The sequence below is a fragment of the Dendrobates tinctorius genome, unplaced genomic scaffold, assembly GCF_039654945.1.
Source record: "Dendrobates tinctorius isolate UK_male_01 unplaced genomic scaffold, ASM3965494v1 ptg000307l, whole genome shotgun sequence".
Classification (NCBI taxonomy): domain Eukaryota; kingdom Metazoa; phylum Chordata; class Amphibia; order Anura; family Dendrobatidae; genus Dendrobates; species Dendrobates tinctorius.
Genome location: NW_027361974.1, coordinates 1,242,943 through 1,266,659, shown reverse-complemented (window position 1 = coordinate 1,266,659; position 23,717 = coordinate 1,242,943). Strand labels below are relative to the sequence as shown.

The 23,717-nt window shown below is 43.9% G+C and overlaps 2 protein-coding genes across 3 annotated transcripts in view; both read left to right on the top strand.

Annotated features, from left to right (window-relative positions):
* Positions 1-727: 727 nt before the first annotated feature.
* On the top strand, positions 728-14,005 carry CUNH16orf87 (chromosome unknown C16orf87 homolog). Of its 2 annotated transcripts, XM_073560825.1 has the most exons (5): positions 728-927; positions 10,758-10,854; positions 11,025-11,207; positions 11,874-11,987; positions 13,515-14,005. In XM_073560825.1, the coding sequence occupies exons 1-5, from the start codon at positions 862-864 to the stop codon at positions 13,631-13,633; spliced, it is 579 nt and encodes a 192-aa protein (XP_073416926.1). In that variant the 5' UTR covers positions 728-861; the 3' UTR covers positions 13,634-14,005. The 2 variants fall into 2 exon arrangements, with proteins under 2 accessions (XP_073416926.1, XP_073416927.1); XM_073560826.1 differs by lacking the exon at positions 11,874-11,987 and having other exon boundaries at positions 729-927.
* Positions 14,006-21,594: 7,589 nt separating this feature from the next.
* The window catches only part of MYLK3 (myosin light chain kinase 3), a 51,230-nt gene continuing 49,107 nt past the window's right edge, over positions 21,595-23,717 (top strand). Inside the window, exon 1 of the mRNA XM_073560819.1 lies at positions 21,595-22,031. Coding sequence (XP_073416920.1) covers positions 21,747-22,031 — 285 coding nt within the window. The 5' untranslated portion in view covers positions 21,595-21,746. The remainder of the gene's footprint in view (positions 22,032-23,717) is intronic.

Here is a 23,717-nt window from a genome sequence, read left to right as displayed (position 1 = left end):
CACAACATGGCGGCGCAGAGCTGGAGCGGCGCTGGGAAGAGCGGAAGACGGCGACTGGTAAGTATAAGACAAGGGTCAGGGGACATAGAGTTACACGTCCGGATAGAGCGGTCAGCGCAAAATCACCGAGACCTGTCTGATATTGTTCCGATCAAAATCGTAAAGGGTCGCGTGAACAAAAAAAATCGAACGGCACTCAGATGGCATCCAAGCGAGTGACGTCCGGTTTACACACGCCGCTAGCTAGAAAAATAGATTTTTAATTTTTTTGTTTTGCTAAAACTGACGACACTCGGACCAAACTCTGAACAAAAAGATCTGTCCATTTTTCTGGTAGCTGGAAAACGCTGACGTGTGAATGAGCCCTTACGCACGGGTTTGTCAGGGTGCGCCGTGAAGGGGTTAAATCTGATTGGTAAAGTCGGTGTGGTTAGCAATGAAAATAGGCGAAAGCCGGATTTATTGGTTTGTGACTTAAAAAAAGAAAAAAAAAAGTCCCAATTCTCATCAATGAGTGATAAAAAGCCAGAGCCCTGAGAAAGTGTCAGTCAGGAGGTCACATGACTCCTCAGTGATACATTTGTAACGAAATGTATCAGCGCTTCTGATGCCAGCCAATCAGGTCCTGGCTAAGGAGGGTGTAAAAACAAAGCAGCAATCTGATTGGCTGCTGTGCCTACACTGAAACCCTGAAGGGCACACGCCCCCTCCATCCGCAGGACACGCCTATTCTACTTCGTCCTGAGCCAATGAGAGTTCGCCGTCCTACGTCCTCACAGAGGCGCGTCCACTAGCGGTGGGAGGCGCTGGCAGTTATGTAGTCGGGAACGAGCCTCGTGGACGCGCCCTGCGAGAGGGAGCATGTCCGCGGCCAGAGCCAAGAAAGTGAAGATGGCCACCAAGTCCTGCCCGCAGTGCGACCAACAGGTGAGGGGCGCGGAGGCCGGCGGGCACCCCTGGGAGCGGGCGCGGGTGGGCTGGCCCTGGGCTGTAGTGTGTGCTGTGTCACTGGCGGCAGGAGTGGGCGATACTATGTGTTATTACCCCGGGGGGGGGGGGATCTCCACATTGTTACCTGGCCCCAGGACTGAGGGACCGCCTTTATTTTGTCTTAACTAGAAACCAATTTTCTGGAGTATTTTTTTTTTTTTTTCCTTATGTGTTACTAATGGAAAATGCTATAAATGTTTCCTATATATAGATGGATCAGATGAGCTGCAGGAATGAGGGGGTTAATTATAGCAGGCGGTGAATGGGGGTACGGATTATGAGGGGTTAATGTGTGATATATATTGGGTTTTTTCTCTCCATATAATCTGTATTTTTGGTGACTTTCTCTGCTTTCCCCTCCGCGCTCCATGGTTGGGGGGTAATAAGTCCCGAGTCCATACGGCGACCGGGCACCGAGGGGTTAATGTGTGTAGAGGTATATGGCTGCTGATGGCCCACAGCGGTACTATAGATATATATCTCTTGTTCCCCTCTCCTCTGGGTCTTGGGTCTCCATAATATTTGTTTTTCAGTCCAGGTGATATTTTGTTTTCCCCTCTCCCAGACTCCAGTGCTGAGGGGGGGGCAGTAATTCCTGGGGTCCTGCCCCCTATACCTCCTGTGTGGTGTGGGGAGGGGGGCAGTAATTCCTGGGGTCCTGCCCCCTATACCTCCTGTGTGGTGTGGGGAGGGGGGCAGTAATTCCTGGGGTCCTGCCCCCTATACCTCCTGTGTGGTGTGGGGAGGGGGGCAGTAATTCCTGGGGTCCTGCCCCCTATACCTCCTGTGTGGTGTGGGGAGGGGGGCAGTAATTCCTGGGGTCCTGCCCCCTATACCTCCTGTGTGGTGTGGGGAGGGGGGGACAGTAATTCCTGGGGTCCTGCCCCCTATACCTCCTGTGTGGTGTGGGGAGGGGGGCAGTAATTCCTGGGGTCCTGCCCCCTATACCCCCTGTGTGGTGTGGGGAGGGGGGCAGTAATTCCTGGGGTCCTGCCCCCTATACCTCCTGTGTGGTGTGGGGAGGGGGGCAGTAATTCCTGGGGTCCTGCCCCCTATACCCCCTGTGTGGTGTGGGGAGGGGGGGACAGTAATTCCTGGGGTCCTGCCCCCTATACCTCCTGTGTGGTGTGGGGAGGGGGGCAGTAATTCCTGGGGTCCTGCCCCCTATACCCCCTGTGTGGTGTGGGGAGGGGGGGACAGTAATTCCTGGGGTCCTGCCCCCTATACCTCCTGTGTGGTGTGGGGAGGGGGGGACAGTAATTCCTGGGGTCCTGCCCCCTATACCTCCTGTGTGGTGTGGGGAGGGGGGGACAGTAATTCCTGGGGTCCTGCCCCCTATACCTCCTGTGTGGTGTGGGGAGGGGGGGACAGTAATTCCTGGGGTCCTGCCCCCTATACCTCCTGTGTGGTGTGGGGAGGGGGGGACAGTAATTCCTGGGGTCCTGCCCCCTATACCTCCTGTGTGGTGTGGGGAGGGGGGGGCAGTAATTCCTGGGGTCCTGCCCCCTATACCTCCTGTGTGGTGTGGGGAGGGGGGGGCAGTAATTCCTGGGGTCCTGCCCCCTATACCTCCTGTGTGGTGTGTGGGGGGGGGACAGTAATTCCTGGGGTCCTGCCCCCTATACCCCCTGTGTGGTGTGGGGAGGGGGAGGCAGTAATTCCTGGGGTCCTGCCCCCTATACCTCCTGTGTGGGGAGGGGGGGGCAGTAATTCCTGGGGTCCTGCCCCCTATACCTCCTGTGTGGTGTGTGGGGGGGGGACAGTAATTCCTGGGGTCCTGCCCCCTATACCTCCTGTGTGGTGTGGGGAGGGGGGGGCAGTAATTCCTGGGGTCCTGCCCCCTATACCTCCTGTGTGGTGTGGGGAGGGGGGGGCAGTAATTCCTGGGGTCCTGCCCCCTATACCTCCTGTGTGGTGTGTGGGGGGGGGACAGTAATTCCTGGGGTCCTGCCCCCTATACCCCCTGTGTGGTGTGGGGAGGGGGAGGCAGTAATTCCTGGGGTCCTGCCCCCTATACCTCCTGTGTGGGGAGGGGGGGGCAGTAATTCCTGGGGTCCTGCCCCCTATACCTCCTGTGTGGTGTGTGGGGGGGGGGACAGTAATTCCTGGGGTCCTGCCCCCTATACCTCCTGTGTGGTGTGGGGGGGGGGGGGGGCAGTAATTCCTGGGGTCCTGCCCCCTATACCTCCTGTGTGGGGAGGGGGGGCAGTAATTCCTGGGGTCCTGCCCCCTATACCTCCTGTGTGGTGTGTGGGGGGGGGACAGTAATTCCTGGGGTCCTGCCCCCTATACCCCCTGTGTGGTGTGGGGAGGGGGGGGCAGTAATTCCTGGGGTCCTGCCCCCTATACCTCCTGTGTGGTGTGGGGAGGGGGAGGCAGTAATTCCTGGGGTCCTGCCCCCTATACCTCCTGTGTGGTGTGTGGGGGGGGGGGCAGTAATTCCTGGGGTCCTGCCCCCTATACCTCCTGTGTGGTGTGTGGGGGGGGGGGCAGTAATTCCTGGGGTCCTGCCCCCTATACCTCCTGTGTGGTGTGGGGGGGGGGGGGGGCAGTAATTCCTGGGGTCCTGCCCCCTATACCTCCTGTGTGGGGAGGGGGGGCAGTAATTCCTGGGGTCCTGCCCCCTATACCTCCTGTGTGGTGTGTGTGGGGGGGGGCAGTAATTACTGGGGTCCTGCCCCCTATACCCCCTGTGTGGTGTGGGGAGGGGGGGGCAGTAATTCCTGGGGTCCTGCCCCCTATACCTCCTGTGTGGTGTGTGGGGGGGGGGGGGCAGTAATTACTGGGGTCCTGCCCCCTATACCTCCTGTGTGGTGTGTGGGGGGGGGGCAGTAATTACTGGGGTCCTGCCCCCTATACCTCCTGTGTGGTGTGGGGAGGGGGGGGCAGTAATTCCTGGGGTCCTGCCCCCTATACCTCCTGTGTGGTGTGGGGGGGCAGTAATTCCTGGGGTCCTGCCCCCTATACATCCTCCATGTGGTGTGTAGCTTGTGCTCAGGGTTCATGTCTTTGCACTGTGGTTATTTACTTCTGTTTTTTTTTTTTTTTGCTTGTTTTTGCCTGGAGGAGTCAGTCAGTGAAGAGGGGAAGTGAGAGCCCTGCAGGGAGGGAGGGGTTAACACGAGGCTCACATTGTGTTCAGCTGTTTGTAGGAGACACAAGTCTGGGCCTCATACTGTGCCCACCCATCAGAGGGGATATTAGAGGGTGGGTGGGTAAAGCTGCTTTTATTGCTATTTTTTTTTTCCTTTTGCAGTGTGAATATTCACTATAATATGTGTGTGTGTGTGTATATATATATATATATATATATATATATATATATACACACACACAGTGGGGCAAAAAAGTATTTAGTCAGTCAGCAATAGTGCAAGTTCCACCACTTAAAAAGATGAGAGGCGTCTGTAATTTACATCATAGGTAGACCTCAACTATGGGAGACAAACTGAGAAAAAAAAATCCAGAAAATCACATTGTCTATTTTTTTTTTCATTTTATTTGCATATTATGGTGGAAAATAAGTATTTGGTCAGAAACAAAATTTCATCTCAATACTTTGTGATATATCCTTTGTTGGCAATGACAGAGGTCAAACGTTTTCTGTAAGTCTTCACAAGGTTGCCACACACTGTTGTTGGTATGGCCCATTCCTCCATGCAGATCTCCTCTAGAGCAGTGATGTTTTTGGCTTTTCGCTTGGCAACACGGACTTTCAACTCCCTCCTAAGGTTTTATATAGGGTTGAGATCTGGAGACTGGCTAGGCCACTCCAGGACCTTGAAATGCTTCTTACGAAGCCACTCCTTCGTTGCCCTGGCGGTGTGCTTTGGATCATTGTCATGTTGAAAGACCCAGCCACGTTTCATCTTCAATGCCCTTGCTGATGGAAGGAGGTTTGCACTCAAAATCTCACGATACATGGCCCCATTCATTCTTTCATGTACCCGGATCAGTCGTCCTGGCCCCTTTGCAGAGAAACAGCCCCAAAACATGATGTTTCCACCACCATGCTTTACAGTAGGTATGGTGTTTGATGGATGCAACTCAGTATTCTTTTTCCTCCAAACACGACAAGTTGTGTTTCTACCAAACAGTTCCAGTTTGGTTTCATCAGACCATAGGACATTCTCCCAAAACTCCTCTGGATCATCCAAATGCTCTCTAGCAAACTTCAGACGGGCCCGGACATGTACAGGCTTAAGCAGTGGGACACGTCTGGCACTGCAGGATCTGAGTCCATGGTGGCGTAGTGTGTTACTTATGGTAGGCCTTGTTACATTGGTCCCAGCTCTCTGCAGTTCATTCACTAGGTCCCCCCGCGTGGTTCTGGGATTTTTGCTCACCGTTCTTGTGATCATTCTGACCCCACGGGGTGGGATTTTGCGTGGAGCACCAGATCGAGGGAGATTATCAGTGGTCTTGTATGTCTTCCATTTTCTAATTATTGCTCCCACAGTTGATTTCTTCACTCCAAGCTGGTTGGCTATTGCAGATTCAGTCTTCCCAGCCTGGTGCAGGGCTACAATTTTGTTTCTGGTGTCCTTTGACAGCTCTTTGGTCTTCACCATAGTGGAGTTTGGAGTCAGACTGTTTGAGGGTGTGCACAGGTGTCTTTTTATACTGATAACAAGTTTAAACAGGTGCCATTACTACAGGTAATGAGTGGAGGAAAGAGGAGACTCTTAAAGAAGAAGCTACAGGTCTGTGAGAGCCAGAAATCTTGATTGCTTGTTTCTGACCAAATACTTATTTTCCACCATAATATGCAAATAAAATGAAAAAAAAACAGACAATGTGATTTTCTGGATTTTTTTTTTCTCAGTTTGTCTCCCATAGTTGAGGTCTACCTATGATGTAAATTACAGACGCCTCTCATCTTTTTAAGTGGTGGAACTTGCACTATTGCTGACTGACTAAATACTTTTTTGCCCCACTGTGTGTGTGTATATGTGTGTGTGTATATATATATATATATATATATATATATATATATATATATATATATATATATATATATATATATATATATATATATATATATATATATATATTAGTGTAGTATTTATGTTTAAATATATTATATCTACACATGTACAGACAGGTTCCATCCTCCGTTCTTTTTTGCACATTTTTGCTTTTTTTTTTTTTTTATCCCTTGTGCTGTGAATATTATAGTGTATCCATTATTATATAAAGTGAATAATGTTTAATAATGGTTCTCATTGTCCTTTTCCCACCAGGAGAAGGTAGAATTCTGCCCAGAGCCGCAGATTGTATGATAATTCTGTATTTATGCTGTGCGCTCTGTTGTGCCCCCTGGACACATTTGGAATACTGGATGTCCAATTAAAGCAATGTGTCGTTCTCATCCACCTAATGGGCCACATATCTGATAAGGAGCCTAATGGGGAAAGTGTAGTGGATTCAGTGGATTCTCCTGGAGTATTGCACGTGGCTGACACAATGTAAGGCGCGGTGTCCACGTTGTTGCTGTTTGATCTGATCTGCCCACGTGACACATTATTCCTAATAAGTTTTTAAAACTTTTTAATTAAGGACTGAAAACTTCTATGTATGCAAATCCCATTCCGTATGTGTAATCCTTTATATCCTCACTAGGGGCAGAGTGCGGGTTCTGAATCCATAAATCTATTGTTTGGCTCCATTATGGCTGCAGGGAAATTTTCTGCTCTTGGTTTGTTGGAAATAATAGTTGAACCGGGAAACAAAGCGCGAGCTGTACTGTAATCACCGCTGGAATTTTGGACTCTGATCTCCTTAGGAATGGAAATCCCCCTGGAAGAGGTTGCACAAGTTCAGAAAAACATGGCTGCTGTAATGTATGTACAGTGACTGCACCAGCAGAATAGTGAGTGCAGCTCTGGAGTATAATACAGGCTGTAACTCAGGATCAGTAATGTAATGTATGTACACAGTGACTGCACCAGCAGAATAGTGAGTGCAGCTCTGGAGTATAATACAGGCTGTAACTCAGGATCAGTAATGTTATGTATGTACACAGTGACTGCACCAGCGGAATAGTGAGGGCAGCTCTGGGGTATAATACAGGATGTAACTCAGGATCATTATTGTAATGTATGTACACAGTGACTGCACCAGCAGAATAGTGAGTGCAGCTCTGGGGTATAATACAGGATGTAACTCAGGATCAGTAATGTAATGTATGTACACAGTGACTCCACCAGCAGATTAGTGAGTGCAGCTCTGGAGTATAAGGCTGGTTTCACATTAGCGCTTTTTAAGCGCATGCACGGCCGGGGGTAGCTCCGCCCCTTGCTTGTAGCGCCGCCTCCTAGCGCACAGCGGCGCCAGCGATCGGCGCACCCTATCTTTAGCATAGGGTGCGCAGGCCGTGCGCTAGTTGCGCTTTGACCTGCGCTGCGCACTTTTGACTGTGCGCCGTGCGCGCCAAAATCCGAAAAGTTTGATTTTGGCGCGCACGGCGCACCGTCAAAAGTGCGCAGCGCAGGTCAAAGCGCAACTAGCGCACGATCTGCGCACCCTATGCTAAAGATAGGGTGCGCCGATCGCAGACGCCGCTGTGCGCTAGGAGGCGGCGCTACAAGCAAGGGGCGGGCACGCCGGGCAGAGAGCCGGCTCGGGGGCAGAGCTACCCCCGGCCGTGCGTGCACTTAAAAAGCGCTAATGTGAAACCAGCCTTATACAGGATGTAACTCAGCATCAGTAATGTAATGTATGTATACAGTGACTGCATCAGCAGATTAGTGAGTGCAGCTCTGGAGTTTAATACAGGATGTAACTCAGGATCAGTAATGTAATGTATGTATACAGTGACTCCACCAGCAGAATAGTGAGTGCAGCTCTGGAGTATAATACAGGATGTAACTCAGGAGCAGTAATGTAATGTATGTACACAGTGACTGTACCAGCAGAATAGTGAGTGCAGCTCTGGAGGATAATACAGGAGGTAACTCAGGATCAGTAATGTATGTATACAGTGACTGCACCAGCAGAATAGTGAGTGCAGCTCTGGAGTATAATACAGGATGTAACTCCGGATCAGTAATGTAATGTATGTACACAGTGACAGCACCAGCAGAATAGTGAGTGCAGCTCTGGGGTATAATACAGGATGTAACTCAGGATCAGTAATGTAATGTATGTACACAGTGACTGCACCAGCAGAATAGTGAGTGCAGCTGTGGAGGATAATACAGGAGGTAACTCAGGATCAGTAATGTATGTACACAGTGACTGCACCAGCAGAATAGTGAGTGCAGATCTGGAGGATAATACAGGAGGTAACTCAGGATCAGTAATGTATGTACACAGTGACTGCACCAGCAGAATAGTGAGTGCAGCTCTGGAGTATAATACAGGATGTAACTTAGTTGCTAGTGATGTCTTATATAATCCTTAGTGCTGTCTGATTGCAGCATAATTAATGGCTACAGGCCACTGATGCTAATTCTTTCCTTGTCAGGGTTTGTTCACATTTTATAGTAAAGCTGCAATGTTTTTTTGCAGTTAATCAAAAGTGATCACAATTTCAACTTGACACAACTTATCTAAACCCAATCAGGAGGCCTCCGCCGGTGTACCGGTGATGTACTAGGACATTCCAGGTTACTAGCAGGAGGTCTCCTGGATCTGGTGAGGGGGGCGGTTTAGGGTCTTGTTCTCGCTGTGATCAGGCTGGTCTGGCGTCTGTCAGGATGGGGCGATACGGTGACTTGTGATGTGCGGCAGCAATTCTCAGACAAGTCGCACAACCAAAAACATTTGTGCAGTTTGTGTTCAGGCAACTACTTCAAAGTTGAGATAAAAACTCACCGCAGACAAGTTGCCGGCGCAGGTGACTTGCATTGAAGTCTATGGTAAGTGAGTTGTGTGCAACTAGAGACCAGAGGCAGAAAATGGAATGTTTTGAAAAAACGATTTGATGGTTGATTCCGCTGGTAATTTAGGTTCTCGCCGTAATGGGGGGCGCATGGCTGTCACGGCCGCGTCTCCTCCGGCTTCTCACCACGTTCCTGGCTCTTATGCAAGAACTTGTTCCATTTTTTTTTTTCCAGCTATGGAATATTTCCCGTCTGCTGTATTTGTTTTCCAGGATCTGTGTTTAGTCGTGATCCTCGGCCCACATTCCAAGAATTGAGGCCGAGCAAAATTACAGCAGGCGCCAGTCGCCGCAAAGTGAAGAGATTATCAGATACTTGCCATATACAAAAGTCGCAATATTTTTATTTTTTATTAAAAATAATAAAAAAATATATTTTATTTTCTTAAGCAGAAATCTGCCATTTATGTTGTGGATGATATATTCTGTGCTATGCTGGGAGTTGTAGTTCTCCAACCACTAAAATTGAGCATTGCAATTTCACTCTGTCTGCCAAGAATTTCCATTAATCCGGCATTTGAAAGTTTCTAAATCCCAATAAATCTGGGGCTTGTGCCGGATTTGTCAGAACTTCCGATAGTTTAAGAATTCTTTATATTCATTGCCTTTCAGGAACCTGAGAAAGCTGGGTGAGCAGTCAGGAGGGGGCTGCTGTGCCGGGTCCCAAAGCCAATCCCAGGTGACACCGCTCTGTCCTTGACTTATTTGGAGAAAGCCCCATTCTCTGCAGCGTCAGCCCCAGGGGGACGCAACGCCGTGAGCGCACAGGGTGCAATCGTTAGCAATCCTTGTGCGACGCTCAGCCCGGGCCTAGGGGGACGCTTCATCTTATTAATGCTGCCGTTTACTTAACCGTTCAGCTGCTGGGATGTGTGGCAATAATCACAGGTCATCTTGTGCTGCTTGTGAGTATAGTAATAGATTGGAGGCGTTACGGGGGTCTTTGAGGAATCGAGGGCACAGTCGCCCCTCTGAGAGCATATTTCAGCTTTTTTTTTTTTTTTCCTTAACCAGAAATGGGATCATGTGTGGAGAGGAGGAGAAACCTTCAGCTTCTTATTCCCTTGTCACATTTGCTAATTGCTCCTTTTAGGTGATGATACAATTGTCTCCTTTCAGATTGCATTGACAGTGGTGCCATCTAGTGGTCAGAAGCTGATATGGCGCCACGATAGAGAGAAACTCCAACCACATTGGACGTTTCCTATTTCATGTTTTTTGTTTAACACAAATGTTTGTAACTAACAAGTGTAAACCCTGGGGAAATAATAAATATTGAAATTATGGAAATGTATCCTGGTCATGTGAGTGATTCTCAGAGTTCACAGCCTTAGATACACTCGCTCAGCAGCCAGTATCACATATCAGGCTCAGACACAGCGCAGTGTTGCATGTCAAGCTTGGATACATCGGCTCAGCTCACGATAAGCTCCCAACACCTTGGCTTAGAAAGCAGGATCACATATGATGGGCGGCGATCCTGAGATGCAGCACACATGATGGGCTTAGATGCACGATGCTGAGTCTTAAGTCTATGTATCATAGGCTTAGATACATTGCCTTAGCAGCACACTGTCATATGATGAGTTTAAATACTCCCAACTCGGCATCACACACAAGCTTGGATACACTGGATCAGCAGCATACTGGCGCATGATGGGCTTAGATACATCGGTTTAGCAGTTGGTATCACATGCTTAGATACACTCTCAGCAGCCAATATCGCACGCCATAGTCTTGGATGCATTGGCGCAGCAGCACACTGTCATATGGTGGGCTTAGATACATTGGCTCCGCATGCAATATTGCACTTAATGTCTTGAGTTATGCTGGATCTTGTAGTTCTCCACGTTGCCCACTGCCTTTTTCTTGTGTCTTGCAGGTGCCCGTTGCCTGTAAGTCTTGTCCTTGTGGTTTTATCTTCATCAGCAGGAAACTTCTGCACGGGAGACAGACGGAGCGAGTGCCCCCCACCTCGGGTACGACAGGTTTTCGGCCGTCCTTGCCGTATCGTTCACCTTATCCGGCGTGTCCTCGGCGGAACTTGCTCCAATTTCCAGATGAGGCAGAAATTTAAATCTGCTTTATAATTTGGGGTCCCCCATGTAACACCCCCCCCCCCCCCCATTTGTTGACTCATTTCCTACAGAAAACCGCTCCGATCCCAAGAGGCGGCGGACAGAGAGGATTAAGAGGGAGCGGATAATCTCCACGGTCCGTAAAGACTTGGAAAACAGGAGACGCTCCCGATCCAACAGCCAGTCGGACCCCATCCGCCGCGGGAGGGGGCGGCCGAAGACTGCGGCCACCAAGAAACAGGAGGAAGAGAAAGGTAAATGGTTAAATTAAAGGAGCAAAATCTTAAAAAAAATAAATAAATAAATAAAAATAAAACTTTGCAGTTGAGAACTTTCACCACCATGGTCATGATGATTTTTTTTTTTGGTTTTTTTTCCAAATTTTTTTATTTTTTTTTATTTTATTTCTAGCATTAACTTTTTTGTAACTTTTAGGAAAAGTTTAGATGGGACTGGCAAAAATAATTTTCTCTTTTTTTTTTTTTTTTTTTTTTAAGTTGGGTTGATAAAGGCAACAACTCTCCATCAGTCCTCCATAATGAGCTCACTGAATGATTCCCAGTTAACTCATTCTGCACCAGCAATACAGTGCAGCACGGAGGCTGTAAAAAGCAGACGGTGCAACATTTTTAATAAAAACTTAATTACAAAAAAAAAATTGATTTTTAGCCAAAAATAAATACATCATAAAAAGCCCCCAAATGTGGAGAATCGCGTTAATGCCGCCTAACCATCGCTGTATCTAAATTGCGCCAATTCCTCCCCATGACCTTACCACCAGGGGGCACTATGCTTCCTCTTATCCCACCTTGATTTCCTCTTACGGCTCCCACCTTAGTCTAATTCCCGCCCCCCCATATCACCAACTACGCGCCCCCCCCCACGCAGCTTAACCCTAACCCATTAGTCTTGCTCGGCAGCATGGAGGAGCGGCAAGGACTCCGGAGCTGAAGGGATGGCGGCAAGATACAGTGAAGACGCGAGAGCGCAGCGGGTAGACCGCGGGAGCAGGAGGCAGCAGTGGATGGGAGAAGGTAATGTAACTGCTTGGGAGCAATTGTACTGGGGCGGCAATTGCTCGGGAAAGCATCAGTTGTTTTTTTTAATTATTTTCCTGATTATTTGTTTATGGTTCTCTAAAATTTAATGTTGATCTTAAGGGCTCTCCATATGCTACGCCACAGAAAAAAACTTGTACGGTGTGACAAATAGCTCCCTATATCTTAGCTTCCTGGGGACTGGGGATTTAGGGGTTCACTGAAGTCACTATTGATTTTTTTTTTTTTTTTTTTGGGGGGGGGGGGTGTGCAAGAGCAACTGAAGAATTCCCCCTGAAACGTACCGTCCCTTTAAATGTGCATCCTCTTGTAGCAGCGACGTTCACAGCCGTCCTCCTCCCCTTCGTGGCTGCGTTTTATCCATGTTTTGTGTTTTGCATAGAATCTTACATCTGTCTTATAAGATGTCCCTGTGCGTCACTTCTGTGTATGTCTTGGTCCGATAATAAATGTCGCCATATCATTCTGTGGCTGATTATATACAGTGGTTGGCGCAAAAAATCTGTAATTACTGCAGATTCTATAAGCGGCATCTTGTACTCTAGTCACATCCAGAGCTGCATTCAAAAATTCTGCTGCTTCCTTCTTAGAGAAGCTTAGAAATGAATATGCCCTTCACTGTCATGTGTCCTGACCACTAAGGGCAAAAATCAGAATTCGGCTGTGAATCACCTTATAGTCTGTCACCTACAGTATATATGTATTAACATAAATATAGTCTGTAGGTGACACAGACTACAAGGTGCTGATGGCGTCTGTATAAAGGGGTTTCAATATTATATATGTCTTGTGTTGTTACATCACTTTTTTTTTTTGTTTTCTTTTGACCATTTCCTTTTTAAATGGAGATTTCCAGGTCTGTAATATTGATGGCCCATCCTTAGGATATCAGGAGGGTGAAGTTCCAGCTCCAAGATCAGAGACATAAAGCGGGGCTGTGGTCTGGGGGCTGTGGGCTGGGGGCTGGGGGCTGTGGCTTTTGAATGAGCCTGAGCTGTAATACCAAGCGTGGCCAGTATAATATAAATGGCACTATTCCTGGCAAAAAAAAATATAAACAAAAAATCTGATCCTTCGAAGATGGTGGAGGTCCAACTGATATTGACAGGCCATCAATATTAAAACTTAGGAAAGTCCCCTTTTGTGTTGTATTTAACCCAGTTATAAAGTGGGAAACCCCATTTTAACTTTGCAGAATTATGATTGCTGCCTCGTATCAAATTTATTTTTGTGTGTTAAATTGGGGAAACTTGTTGCAATGCTGGGGAACTACATGGCCCCCACACTGCCTCCCAACTTTCCCAGACTTTTCAAAGTGTTACATCCCAGTGATAAGCTGCGTGACTGGAGGACTCGGCATTGCACGCACACCATTGATTTAATTAGGTTTCCTGTAATGCTTCATTTAACCTCTGGGGGTGCTTCAGGGAACATATACTGCTGGGTTTTTCTTTTGTCTTGGGTAACTGCATACTGAGTGGTCTCATTTCTTATATTTTGTAGAGAAACAGGAGAAGGAGGTGGACATGTACGCCAACCTCTCGGACGAAAAGGCTTTTGTGTTTTCAGTGGCGCTGGCAGAAATTAACAGAAAAATAATAAATCAGAGGCTGATACTATGACCAGAGGGAGTAAGAGACCGCCACCATCTATGTGACTGTCAGAACCAAAATCCAGACCTGTCTCCAGGAAATGATACAAGGACGACCTGCACTAAACAGTTTTATGTTTTGGTTGTTTTTTTTTGGTTTTTTTTTTAAAACAAATATTCTAAGATTTCACACCACAGCTGTTTTATGCTTCTTCAATATGTTGATTTTTGTTCATTATTTTTTATTTTTTTATTTTTAGAGGATGACTACCCTGTTAATAGCCAGAATACATATATGTAAATGCTTGATATAAATAAAGAAAATGTATATTGCGATTTTATAAATTAAGTGTCTGGCGAATGTACAGTTTATATACCCTTTATAAAACCGGTGCTCATCATAGCGAAGCCTCGAGTTTTATTTCTTGTCAAAGTTTGTACAAGAACACAACTACTATAATACTGCCCCCTATGTACAAGAATATAACTTCTATAATACTGCCCCTATATACAAGAATATAACTACTATAATACTGATCCTATGTACAAGAATATAACTACTATAATACTGCTCCTATGTACAAGAATATAACTACTATAATACTGCTCCTATGTACATGAATATAACTACTATAATACTGCCCCCTATGTACAAGAACACAACTACTATAATACTGCCCCCTATGTACAAGAATATAACTTCTATAATACTGCCCCTATATACAAGAATATAACTACTATAATACTGCTCCTATGTACAAGAATATAACTACTATAATATTGCCCCTATGTACAAGAATATAACTACTATAATACTGCTCCTATGTACAAGAATATAACTACTATAACACTGCTCCTATGTACAAGAATATAACTACTATAATACTACTCCTATGTACAAGAATATAACTACTATAACACTGCTCCTATGTACAAGAATATAACTACTATAATATTGCTCCTATGTACAAGAATATAACTACTATAATATTGCTCCTATGTACAAGAATATAACTACTATAATACTGCCCCCTATGTACAAGAATGTAACTACTATAATACTGCCCCATGTACAAGAATATAACTACTATAATACTGCCCCCTATGTACAAGAATATAACTTCTATAATACTGCCCCTATATACAAGAATATAACTACTATAATACTGCTCCTATATACAAGAATATAACTACTATAATACTGCTCCTATGTACAAGAATATAACTACTATAATACTGCTCCTATGTACAAGAATATAACTACTATAATACTGCCCCTATGTACAAGAATATAACTACTATAATACTGCCCCTATGTACAAGAATATAACTACTATAATACTGCCCCTATGTACAAGAATATAACTACTATAATACTGCTCCCTATGTACAAGAATATAACTACTATAATACTGCTCCTATGTACAAGAATATAACTACTATAATACTGCCCCTATGTACAAGAATATAACTACTATAATACTGCTCCTATGTACAAGAATATAACTACTATAATACTGCCCCTATGTACAAGAATATAACTACTATAATACTGCCCCCTATGTACAAGAATATAACTACTATAATACTGCTCCTATATACAAGAATATAACTACTATAATACTGCCCCCATGTACAAGAATATAACTACTATAATACTGCTCCTATATACAAGAATATACCTACTATAATACTGCCCCTATGTACAAGAATATAACTACTATAATACTGCCCCCTATGTACAAGAATATAACTACTATAATACTGCCCCTATGTATAAGAATATAACTACTATAATACTGCCCCCTATGTACAAGAATATAACTACTATAATACTGCCCCCTATGTACAAGAATATAACTACTATAATACTGCCCTCTATGTACAAGAATATAACTACTATAATACTGCCCCCCTATGTACAAGAATATAACTACTATAATACTGCCCCCTATGTACAAGAATATAACTACTATAATACTGCTCCTATATACAAGAATATAACTAATATAATACTGCCCCCTTGTACAAGAATATAACTACTATAATACTGCTCCTATGTACAAGAATATAACTACTATAATACTGCCCCCTATGTACAAGAATATAACTACTATAATACTGCCCCCTATGTACAAGAATATAACTACTATAATACTGCCCCCTATGTACAAGAATATAACTACTATAATACTGCCCCCTATGTACAAGAATATAACTACTATAATACTGCCCCCTATGTACAAGAATATAACTACTATAATACTGCCCCCTATGTACAAGAATATAACTACTATAATACTGCCCCCTATGTACAAGAATATAACTACTATAATACTGCCCCCTATGTACAAGAATATAACTACTATAATACTGCCCCCTATGTACAAGAATATAACTACTATAATACTGCCCCCTATGTACAAGAATATAACTACTATAATACTGCCCCCTATGTACAAGAATATAACTACTATAATACTGCCCCCTATGTACAAGAATATAACTACTATAATACTGCCCCCTATGTACAAGAATATAACTACTATAATACTGCCCCCTATGTACAAGAATATAACTACTATAATACTGCCCCCTATGTACAAGAATATAACTACTATAATACTGCCCCCTATGTACAAGAATATAACTACTATAATACTGCCCCCTATGTACAAGAATATAACTACTATAATACTGCCCCCTATGTACAAGAATACAACTACTATAATACTGCCCCCTATGTACAAGAATATAACTACTATAATACTGCCCCCTATGTACAAGAATATAACTACTATAATACTGCCCTCTATGTACAAGAATATAACTACTGTAGCAGTGCATAGCGTCACACAGTAACACTTCCATTTTTTCCCACTAGGTGGCACTGCTGTAATATGAACAGCTCTATCATAGTTTGCATGTCGCAGTGATAGATTTAGAGGCCATTGTGCTGTTTAACCCCTTCCTGCCATCCGACGTACTATCCCGTCCATGGGACCCGGGCCCCTATGCCCATGGACGGGATAGTACGTCTAGCGCGATCAACGGCGCCCACGTGGTGAGCGCCGCTGATCGCGGCCTGGTGTCAGCTGATTATCACAGCTGACACCCGGCACAATGTGTCCCCCGACACGTTAACCCCTTGCACACCGCGATCAAACATGATCGCGGTGTACCAGGGATTAAAGGGAAGCATCGGCAGGGAGGGGGCTCCCTCCGTGCTTCCCTGAGCCCCCCACGGCAGCGCAATGTGCAGCGCTGCTGCGGGGACTCCTTTCCTCCAGGCCCCCGGATCCAAGATGGCGACGGGGGCCTGAGGAAGCTGGCTTCCTCAGTGCCTGCAAAGCGCAGGCATGAGGAAGCCTGCAGTGCCTGTGTCAGATCGCTGATCTGTCACAGTGATCTGTGATGTGACAGATCAGCGATCTGTCACAGGACAGTGATGTCCCACCTGGGACTATTTAATAAAGTAAAAAAAAAATAAAAAGTGTTAAAATAATTAAGAAAAAATCGCCAAATAAATTAGGAAAAAAAAAAAAATATTCCCCCAATAAATCCATTTTTTGGAAATAATAAAAAAAACAAAACAATAAAAGTACACATATTTGGTATCGCCGCGTCCGTAACGACCCGCCCTATAAAACTGTCTCATTAGTTAACCCCTTTAGCGAACCCCTTAAAAAATAAAAATAAAAAACGAAGCAAAAAATGATTTATTATCATACCGCCAAACAAAAAGTGTAATAACGCGCGATCAAAAAGACGCATATAAATATCCATGGTACCACTGAAAACGTCATCTTGTCCCGCAAAAAACGAGCTGCCACACAGCATCATCAGCGAAAAAATAAAGTTATAGCTCGCTGAATAAAGCGATGCAAAAATAATTATTTTTTATATAAAATAGTTTTCATTGCATAAAACCGACAAAAACATAAAAAAACGACCTAAATGAGGTATCGCTGTAACCGTACTGACCCGAAGAATAAAACCGCTTTATCAATTTTACCGCACGCGGAACGGTGTAAACGCACTCCCCCAAAAGAAATTCATGAAACGCTGGTTTTTGTTCATTCTGTGTCCCAAAAATAGGAATAAAAAGCGATCAAAAAATGTCACGTGCCCAAAAATGGTACCAATAAAAACGTCAACTCGTCCCGCAAAAAATAAGACCTCACATGACTCGGTGGGCCAAAATACGGAAAAATTATAGCTCACAATATGTGGTGATGCAAAAACTATTTTTACAATAAAAAGCGTCTTTTAGCGTGCGACAGCTGCCAAAAATAAAAACCGCCATAAATAGTAAATCAAACCCCCCGTTATCACCCCCTTAGTTAGGGAAAAATAATAAAATAAAAAAAAAAGTATTTATTTCCATTTTCCCGTTAGGGCTAGGGTTAGGGCTAGGGTTAGGGCTCAGATTAGGGTTAGAGGTGTGTTGGGGTTCGGGTTGGAGTTAGAATTGGGGGTTTCCACTGTTTGGGCACATCAGGGGCTCTCCAAATGCATCATGGCGTCTGATCTCAATTCCAGCCAATTCTGAGTTGAAAAAGTCAAATGTTGCTCATTCCCTTCCAAGCTCTGCCATGCGCCCAAACAGTGTTTTACCCCCACATGTAGGGTATCAGCCTACTCAGGACAAATTACAAAACAATTTTTGGGGTCCAATTTCTCCTGTTACCCTTAGGAAAATAAAAAATTGGGGGCAAAAATATCATTTTTGTGGAAAAAAATGATTTTTTTATTTTCACGTACGAGCGTTATAAACTTCTGTGAAGCACTTGGGGGTTCAAAGTGGTCACCACACATCTAGATAAGTTCCTTGGGGGGTCTAGTGTCCAAAATGGGGTCACTTGTGGGGAGTTTCAATAGTTTAGGTACATCAGGGGCTCTCCAAACGCACATGACACCCGCAGACCATTCCATCAAAGTCTGCATTCCAAAACGTCACTGCTTCCCTTCCGAGCCCCGACGTGTGCCCATACAGTAGTTTTCTCCCACATATGGGGTGTCAGCGTACTCAGGCCAAATTGGACAACAACTTTTGGGGTCCAATTTCTCCTGTTACCCTTGGGAAAATGAAAAAATTGGGGACTAATTGATCATGTTTGTGGAAAAAATACGATTTTTTTATTTTCATGCCCTGGCATTATAAACTTCTGTGAAGCTCTTGGGGGTTCAAAGTGCTCACCACACATCTAGATAAGTTCCTTGGGGGGTCTAGTTTACAAAATGGTGTCATTTGTGGGGGGTTTCCACTGTTTAGGTACATTAGGGGCTCTCCAAAGGCAACATGACACCCGCAGACCATTCCATCAAAGTCTGCATTCCAAAACGTCACTACTTCCCTTCCGAGCCCCGACGTGTGCCCATACAGTAGTTTTCTCCCACATATGGGGTATCAGCATACTCAGGACAAATTGGACAACAACTTTTGGGGTCCAATTTCTCCTGGTACCCTTGGGAAAATAAAAAAATGGTGACTAAAAGATCATGTTTGTGGAAAAAATACGAATATTTTATTTTCGCGCCCGGGCATTATAAACTTCTGTGAAGCACTGGGGGGGTCAAAGTACTCACCACACATCTAGATAAGTTCCTTGGGGGGTCTAGTTTCCAAAATGGTGTCATTTGTGGGGGGTTTCCACTGTTTTGGTACATCAGGAGTTTTCCAAACGCGACATGGTGTCCGATCTCAATTCCAGCCAAAAACGTCAAATGGCGCTGCTTCCCTTCCGAGCTCTGCCATGCGCCCAAATAGTGGTTTACCCCCACATGTGGGGTGTCAGCGTACTCAGGACAAATTGCACAATAACTTTTACGGTCCTGTTACCCTTGGAAAAATAAGAATTGAGGGTGAAAAGATCATTTTTGTGGAAAAAATATGATTTTTTTAATTGTATGGCTTTATGTTATAAACTTCTGTGAAGCCCATGGGGGTTCAAAGTTCTCACCACACATCTAGATAAGTTCCTTAGGGGGTCTAGTTTCCAAAATGGTGTCATTTCTGGGGGGTTTCCACTGTTTTGGTACATCAGGGGTTTTCCAAACGCGACATGGTGTCCGATCTCAATTCCAGCCAAAAACGTCAAATGGCGCTGCTTCCCTTCCGAGCTCTGCCATGTGCCCAAATAGTGGTTTACCCCCACATGTGGGGTATCAGCGTACTCAGGACAAATTGCACAATAACTTTTAGGGTCCTGTTACCCTTGGAAAAATAAGAATTGAGGGTGAAAATATCATTTTTGTGGAAAAAATATGATTTTTTAATTGTATGGCTTTATGTTATAAACTTCTGTGAAGCCCATGGGGGTTCAAAGTTCTCACCACACATCTAGATAACTTCCTTGGGGGGTCTAGTTTCCAAAATGGTGTCATTTGTGGGGGGTTTCCACTGTTTTGGTACATCAGGGGTTTTCCAAACGCGACATGGTGTCCGATCTCAATTCCAGCCAAAAACGTCAAATGGCGCTGCTTCCCTTCCGAGCTCTGCCATGCGCCCAAATAGTGGTTTACCCCCACATGTGGGGTATCAGCGTACTCAGGACAAATTGCACAATAACTTTTAGGGTCCTGTTACCCTTGGGAAAATAAAAATTGGGGTGAAAAGATCATTTTTGTGGAAAAAATATGATTTTTTAATTGTACCGCTGTACGTTATAAACTTCTGTAAAGCCCTTGTGGGTTCAAAGTTCTCACCACATATCTAGATAGGTTCCTTGGGGGGTCTAGTTTCCAAAATGGGGTCACTTGTAGGGGGTTTCCACTGTTTAGGTACATCAGGGACTCTCCAAACGTGACATGGCGTCCAATCTGAATTCCAGCCAATTTTGCATTGAAAAAGTCAAACGGCGCTCCTTCCATTCTGAGCTCTGCCATGCACCGAAACAGTGGTTCCCCCCCACATATCAGGTATCTGCGTACTCAGGACAAATTGCACAATAACTTTTGCAGTCCAATTTCTCCTGTTACCCTTGGTAAAATAAACAAATTGAACCTGAAGTATTTTTTTTATGAAAAAATTTAGATGTTCATTTTTTTTTAAATATTCAAAAAAATTCCTGTGACGCACCTAAAGGGTTAATAAACTTCTTGAATGTGGTTTTGAGCACTTTAAGGGGTGCAGTTTTTAGAATGGTGTCACTTTTGGGTATTTTCTATCATATAGACCCCTCAAAGTGGCTTCAAATGTGATGTGGTCCTAAAAATAAAATGGTGTTGTAAAAATGAGAAATCGCTGGTCAACTTTTAACCCTTATAACTTCCTAAGAAAAAAAAATTTTTGTTCCAAAATTGTGCTGATGTAAAGTAAACATGTGGGAAATGTTAGTTATCAAGTTTTTTGTGTGCCGTATCTCTGTGATTTAAGGGCATAAAAATTCAAAGTTGGAAAATTGTGAAATTTTCAAAATTTTCGCCAAATTTCCGTTTTTCTCACAAATAAACGCAAGTTATTTGAATGAAATTTTACCACTAACATGAAGTACAATATGTCACGAGAAAACAATGTCAGAATCACCGGGATCCATGGAAGCGTTCCAGAGTTATGACCTCATAAAGGTACAGTGGTCAGAATTGTAAAAATTGGCCCGGTCATGAACGTGCAAACCACCCTTGGGGGTGAAGGGGTTAAATAGATCAGATCCATTGCTTTTCTCACGTGCCGTCTTCTAAAGTCGACCATTTTATATCTGCTTCCATTGAGAACCAGAAAACCTAAAGAGAGATCCTGGAATATGATCTGGCGTGTGTACAGTATGTAAGTGCGTATTCACACTGGCCATTGTAAAGAAAAAAAAAAACTCAAGATAAAAACATAAGTCAGTGCAACTATTGGTTCCATTTAGAAAAGGTTGTCTCGTCTTGAATACCCGTTTTTAGGGGGTTAGTGTGTGCATTGCTTTAATTTTCCTCTTGGAGGCGCTACAGGGAAACGATACTTAGCTCACAGCTGATTGGAGGGGGTGTACTTTTTTTTTTACTGCACTTCATAACTTGTTGAAAATCATCCAAAGTAGAGAACCAGATTAATAAACTTGTGACCTGACGGCCCGTGGTGATCTGGGCTCTGCTGTATGTGCGGTCGTACATGCTACAGACGATGGATGATGGCACCGGGTACCTGAAGTACCGGGATGATGCATCGGGTGGCGCTATGTTTATGCTATAGAGTTGATGTTGGCCGCAGCTGGCAGAGAATGACCTTTAATATTAATCTTGGCACAGGACCGTCTCCCAGAGATGCCCAATGGCTGACGCCTGCGGTTTCCATCACTGGAATTACTCTTCTATCCATGATCAATTCCAGATTTGTCCGATCCCGGCTGGACGCTCCGTCCTCTGTGGAAGATCCTCGCTGGAAACCTCTGATGCTGGTGTCAAACTCCAGACAAGTCTGTGGCTGGTGCCGAAGACCCAACGTAAGTGACGATGTGACGCCGGGGGGTTTATAGGGTTAATGTGATGACATTGTATTATATATCGCCGTCTTCCAGAGATCAGCTGTATATCAGGGAATAGGCGCGCTTATACCAAAATGCTGGAAATATCGATATGAGCTGTTCACAAAGACTGAATGTAGGTTATCCGCGATCTCACAGCGAGAAGGGTATGAAAACGGCAAGAATTGCTGCAAAGTACAGAGAAGATGGCAGAACTTGTCAGCATTGATTTATTAATTGGGCCGCGGGTGTGATAATTATCTTGTTTTTGAAATGGACTCTAGTATGTATAATTCATGATTAACGCTCAAAGACTTGACCCAAAGTGACGGTGCTCGGTTCTTCAGATTAACACAAAGCATTTATTAATAAGTATAACTGTAATAATACTGCCCCTATATACAAGAATATAACAACTATAATACTGCCCCTATGTACAAGAATATAACGACTATAATGCTGCCCTATGTACAAGAATATACCTACTATAATACTGCCCCCTATGTACAAGAATATAACTACTATAATACTGCCCCTATGTACAAGAATATAACTACTATAATACTGCTCCTATGTACAAGAATATAACTACTATAATACTGCCCCTATGTACAAGAATATAACTACTATAATACTGCCCCTATGTACAAGAATATAACTACTATAATACTGCCCCTATGTACAAGAATATAACTACTATAATACTGCCCCTATGTACAAGAATATAACTACTATAATACTGCCCCTATGTACAAGAATATAACTACTATAATACTGCCCCTATGTACAAGAATATAACTACTATAATACTGCTCCTATGTACAAGAATATAACTACTATAATACTGCTCCTATATACAAGAATATAACTACTATAATACTGCCCCTATGTACAAGAATATAACTACTATAATACTGCTCCTATGTACAAGAATATAACTACTATAATACTGCTCCTATATACAAGAATATAACTACTATAATACTGCCCCTATGTACAAGAATATAACTACTATAATACTGCCCCTATGTACAAGAATATAACTACTATAATACTGACCCTATGTACAAGAATATAACTACTATAATACTGCCCCTATGTACAAGAATATAACTACTATAATACTGCCCCTATGTACAGGAATATAACTACTATAATACTGCTCCTATGTATAAGAATATAACTACTATAATACTGCTCCTTTGTACAAGAATATAACTACTATAATACTGCCCCTATATACAAGAATATAGCTACTATAATACTGCCCCTATGTACAAGAATATAACTACTATAATACTGCCCCTATGTACAAGAATATAACTACTATAATACTGCCCCTATGTACAGGAATATAACTACTATAATACTGCTCCTATGTATAAGAATATAACTACTATAATACTGCTCCTTTGTACAAGAATATAACTACTATAATACTGCCCCTATATACAAGAATATAACTACTATAATGCTGCCCTATGTACAAGAATATAACTACTATAATACCGCCCCTATGTACAAGAATATAACTACTATAATACTGCCCCTATGTACAGGAATATAACTACTATAATACTGCTCCTATGTATCAGAATATAACTACTATAATACTGCCCCCTATGTACAAGAATATAACTACTATAATACTGCCCCTATATACAA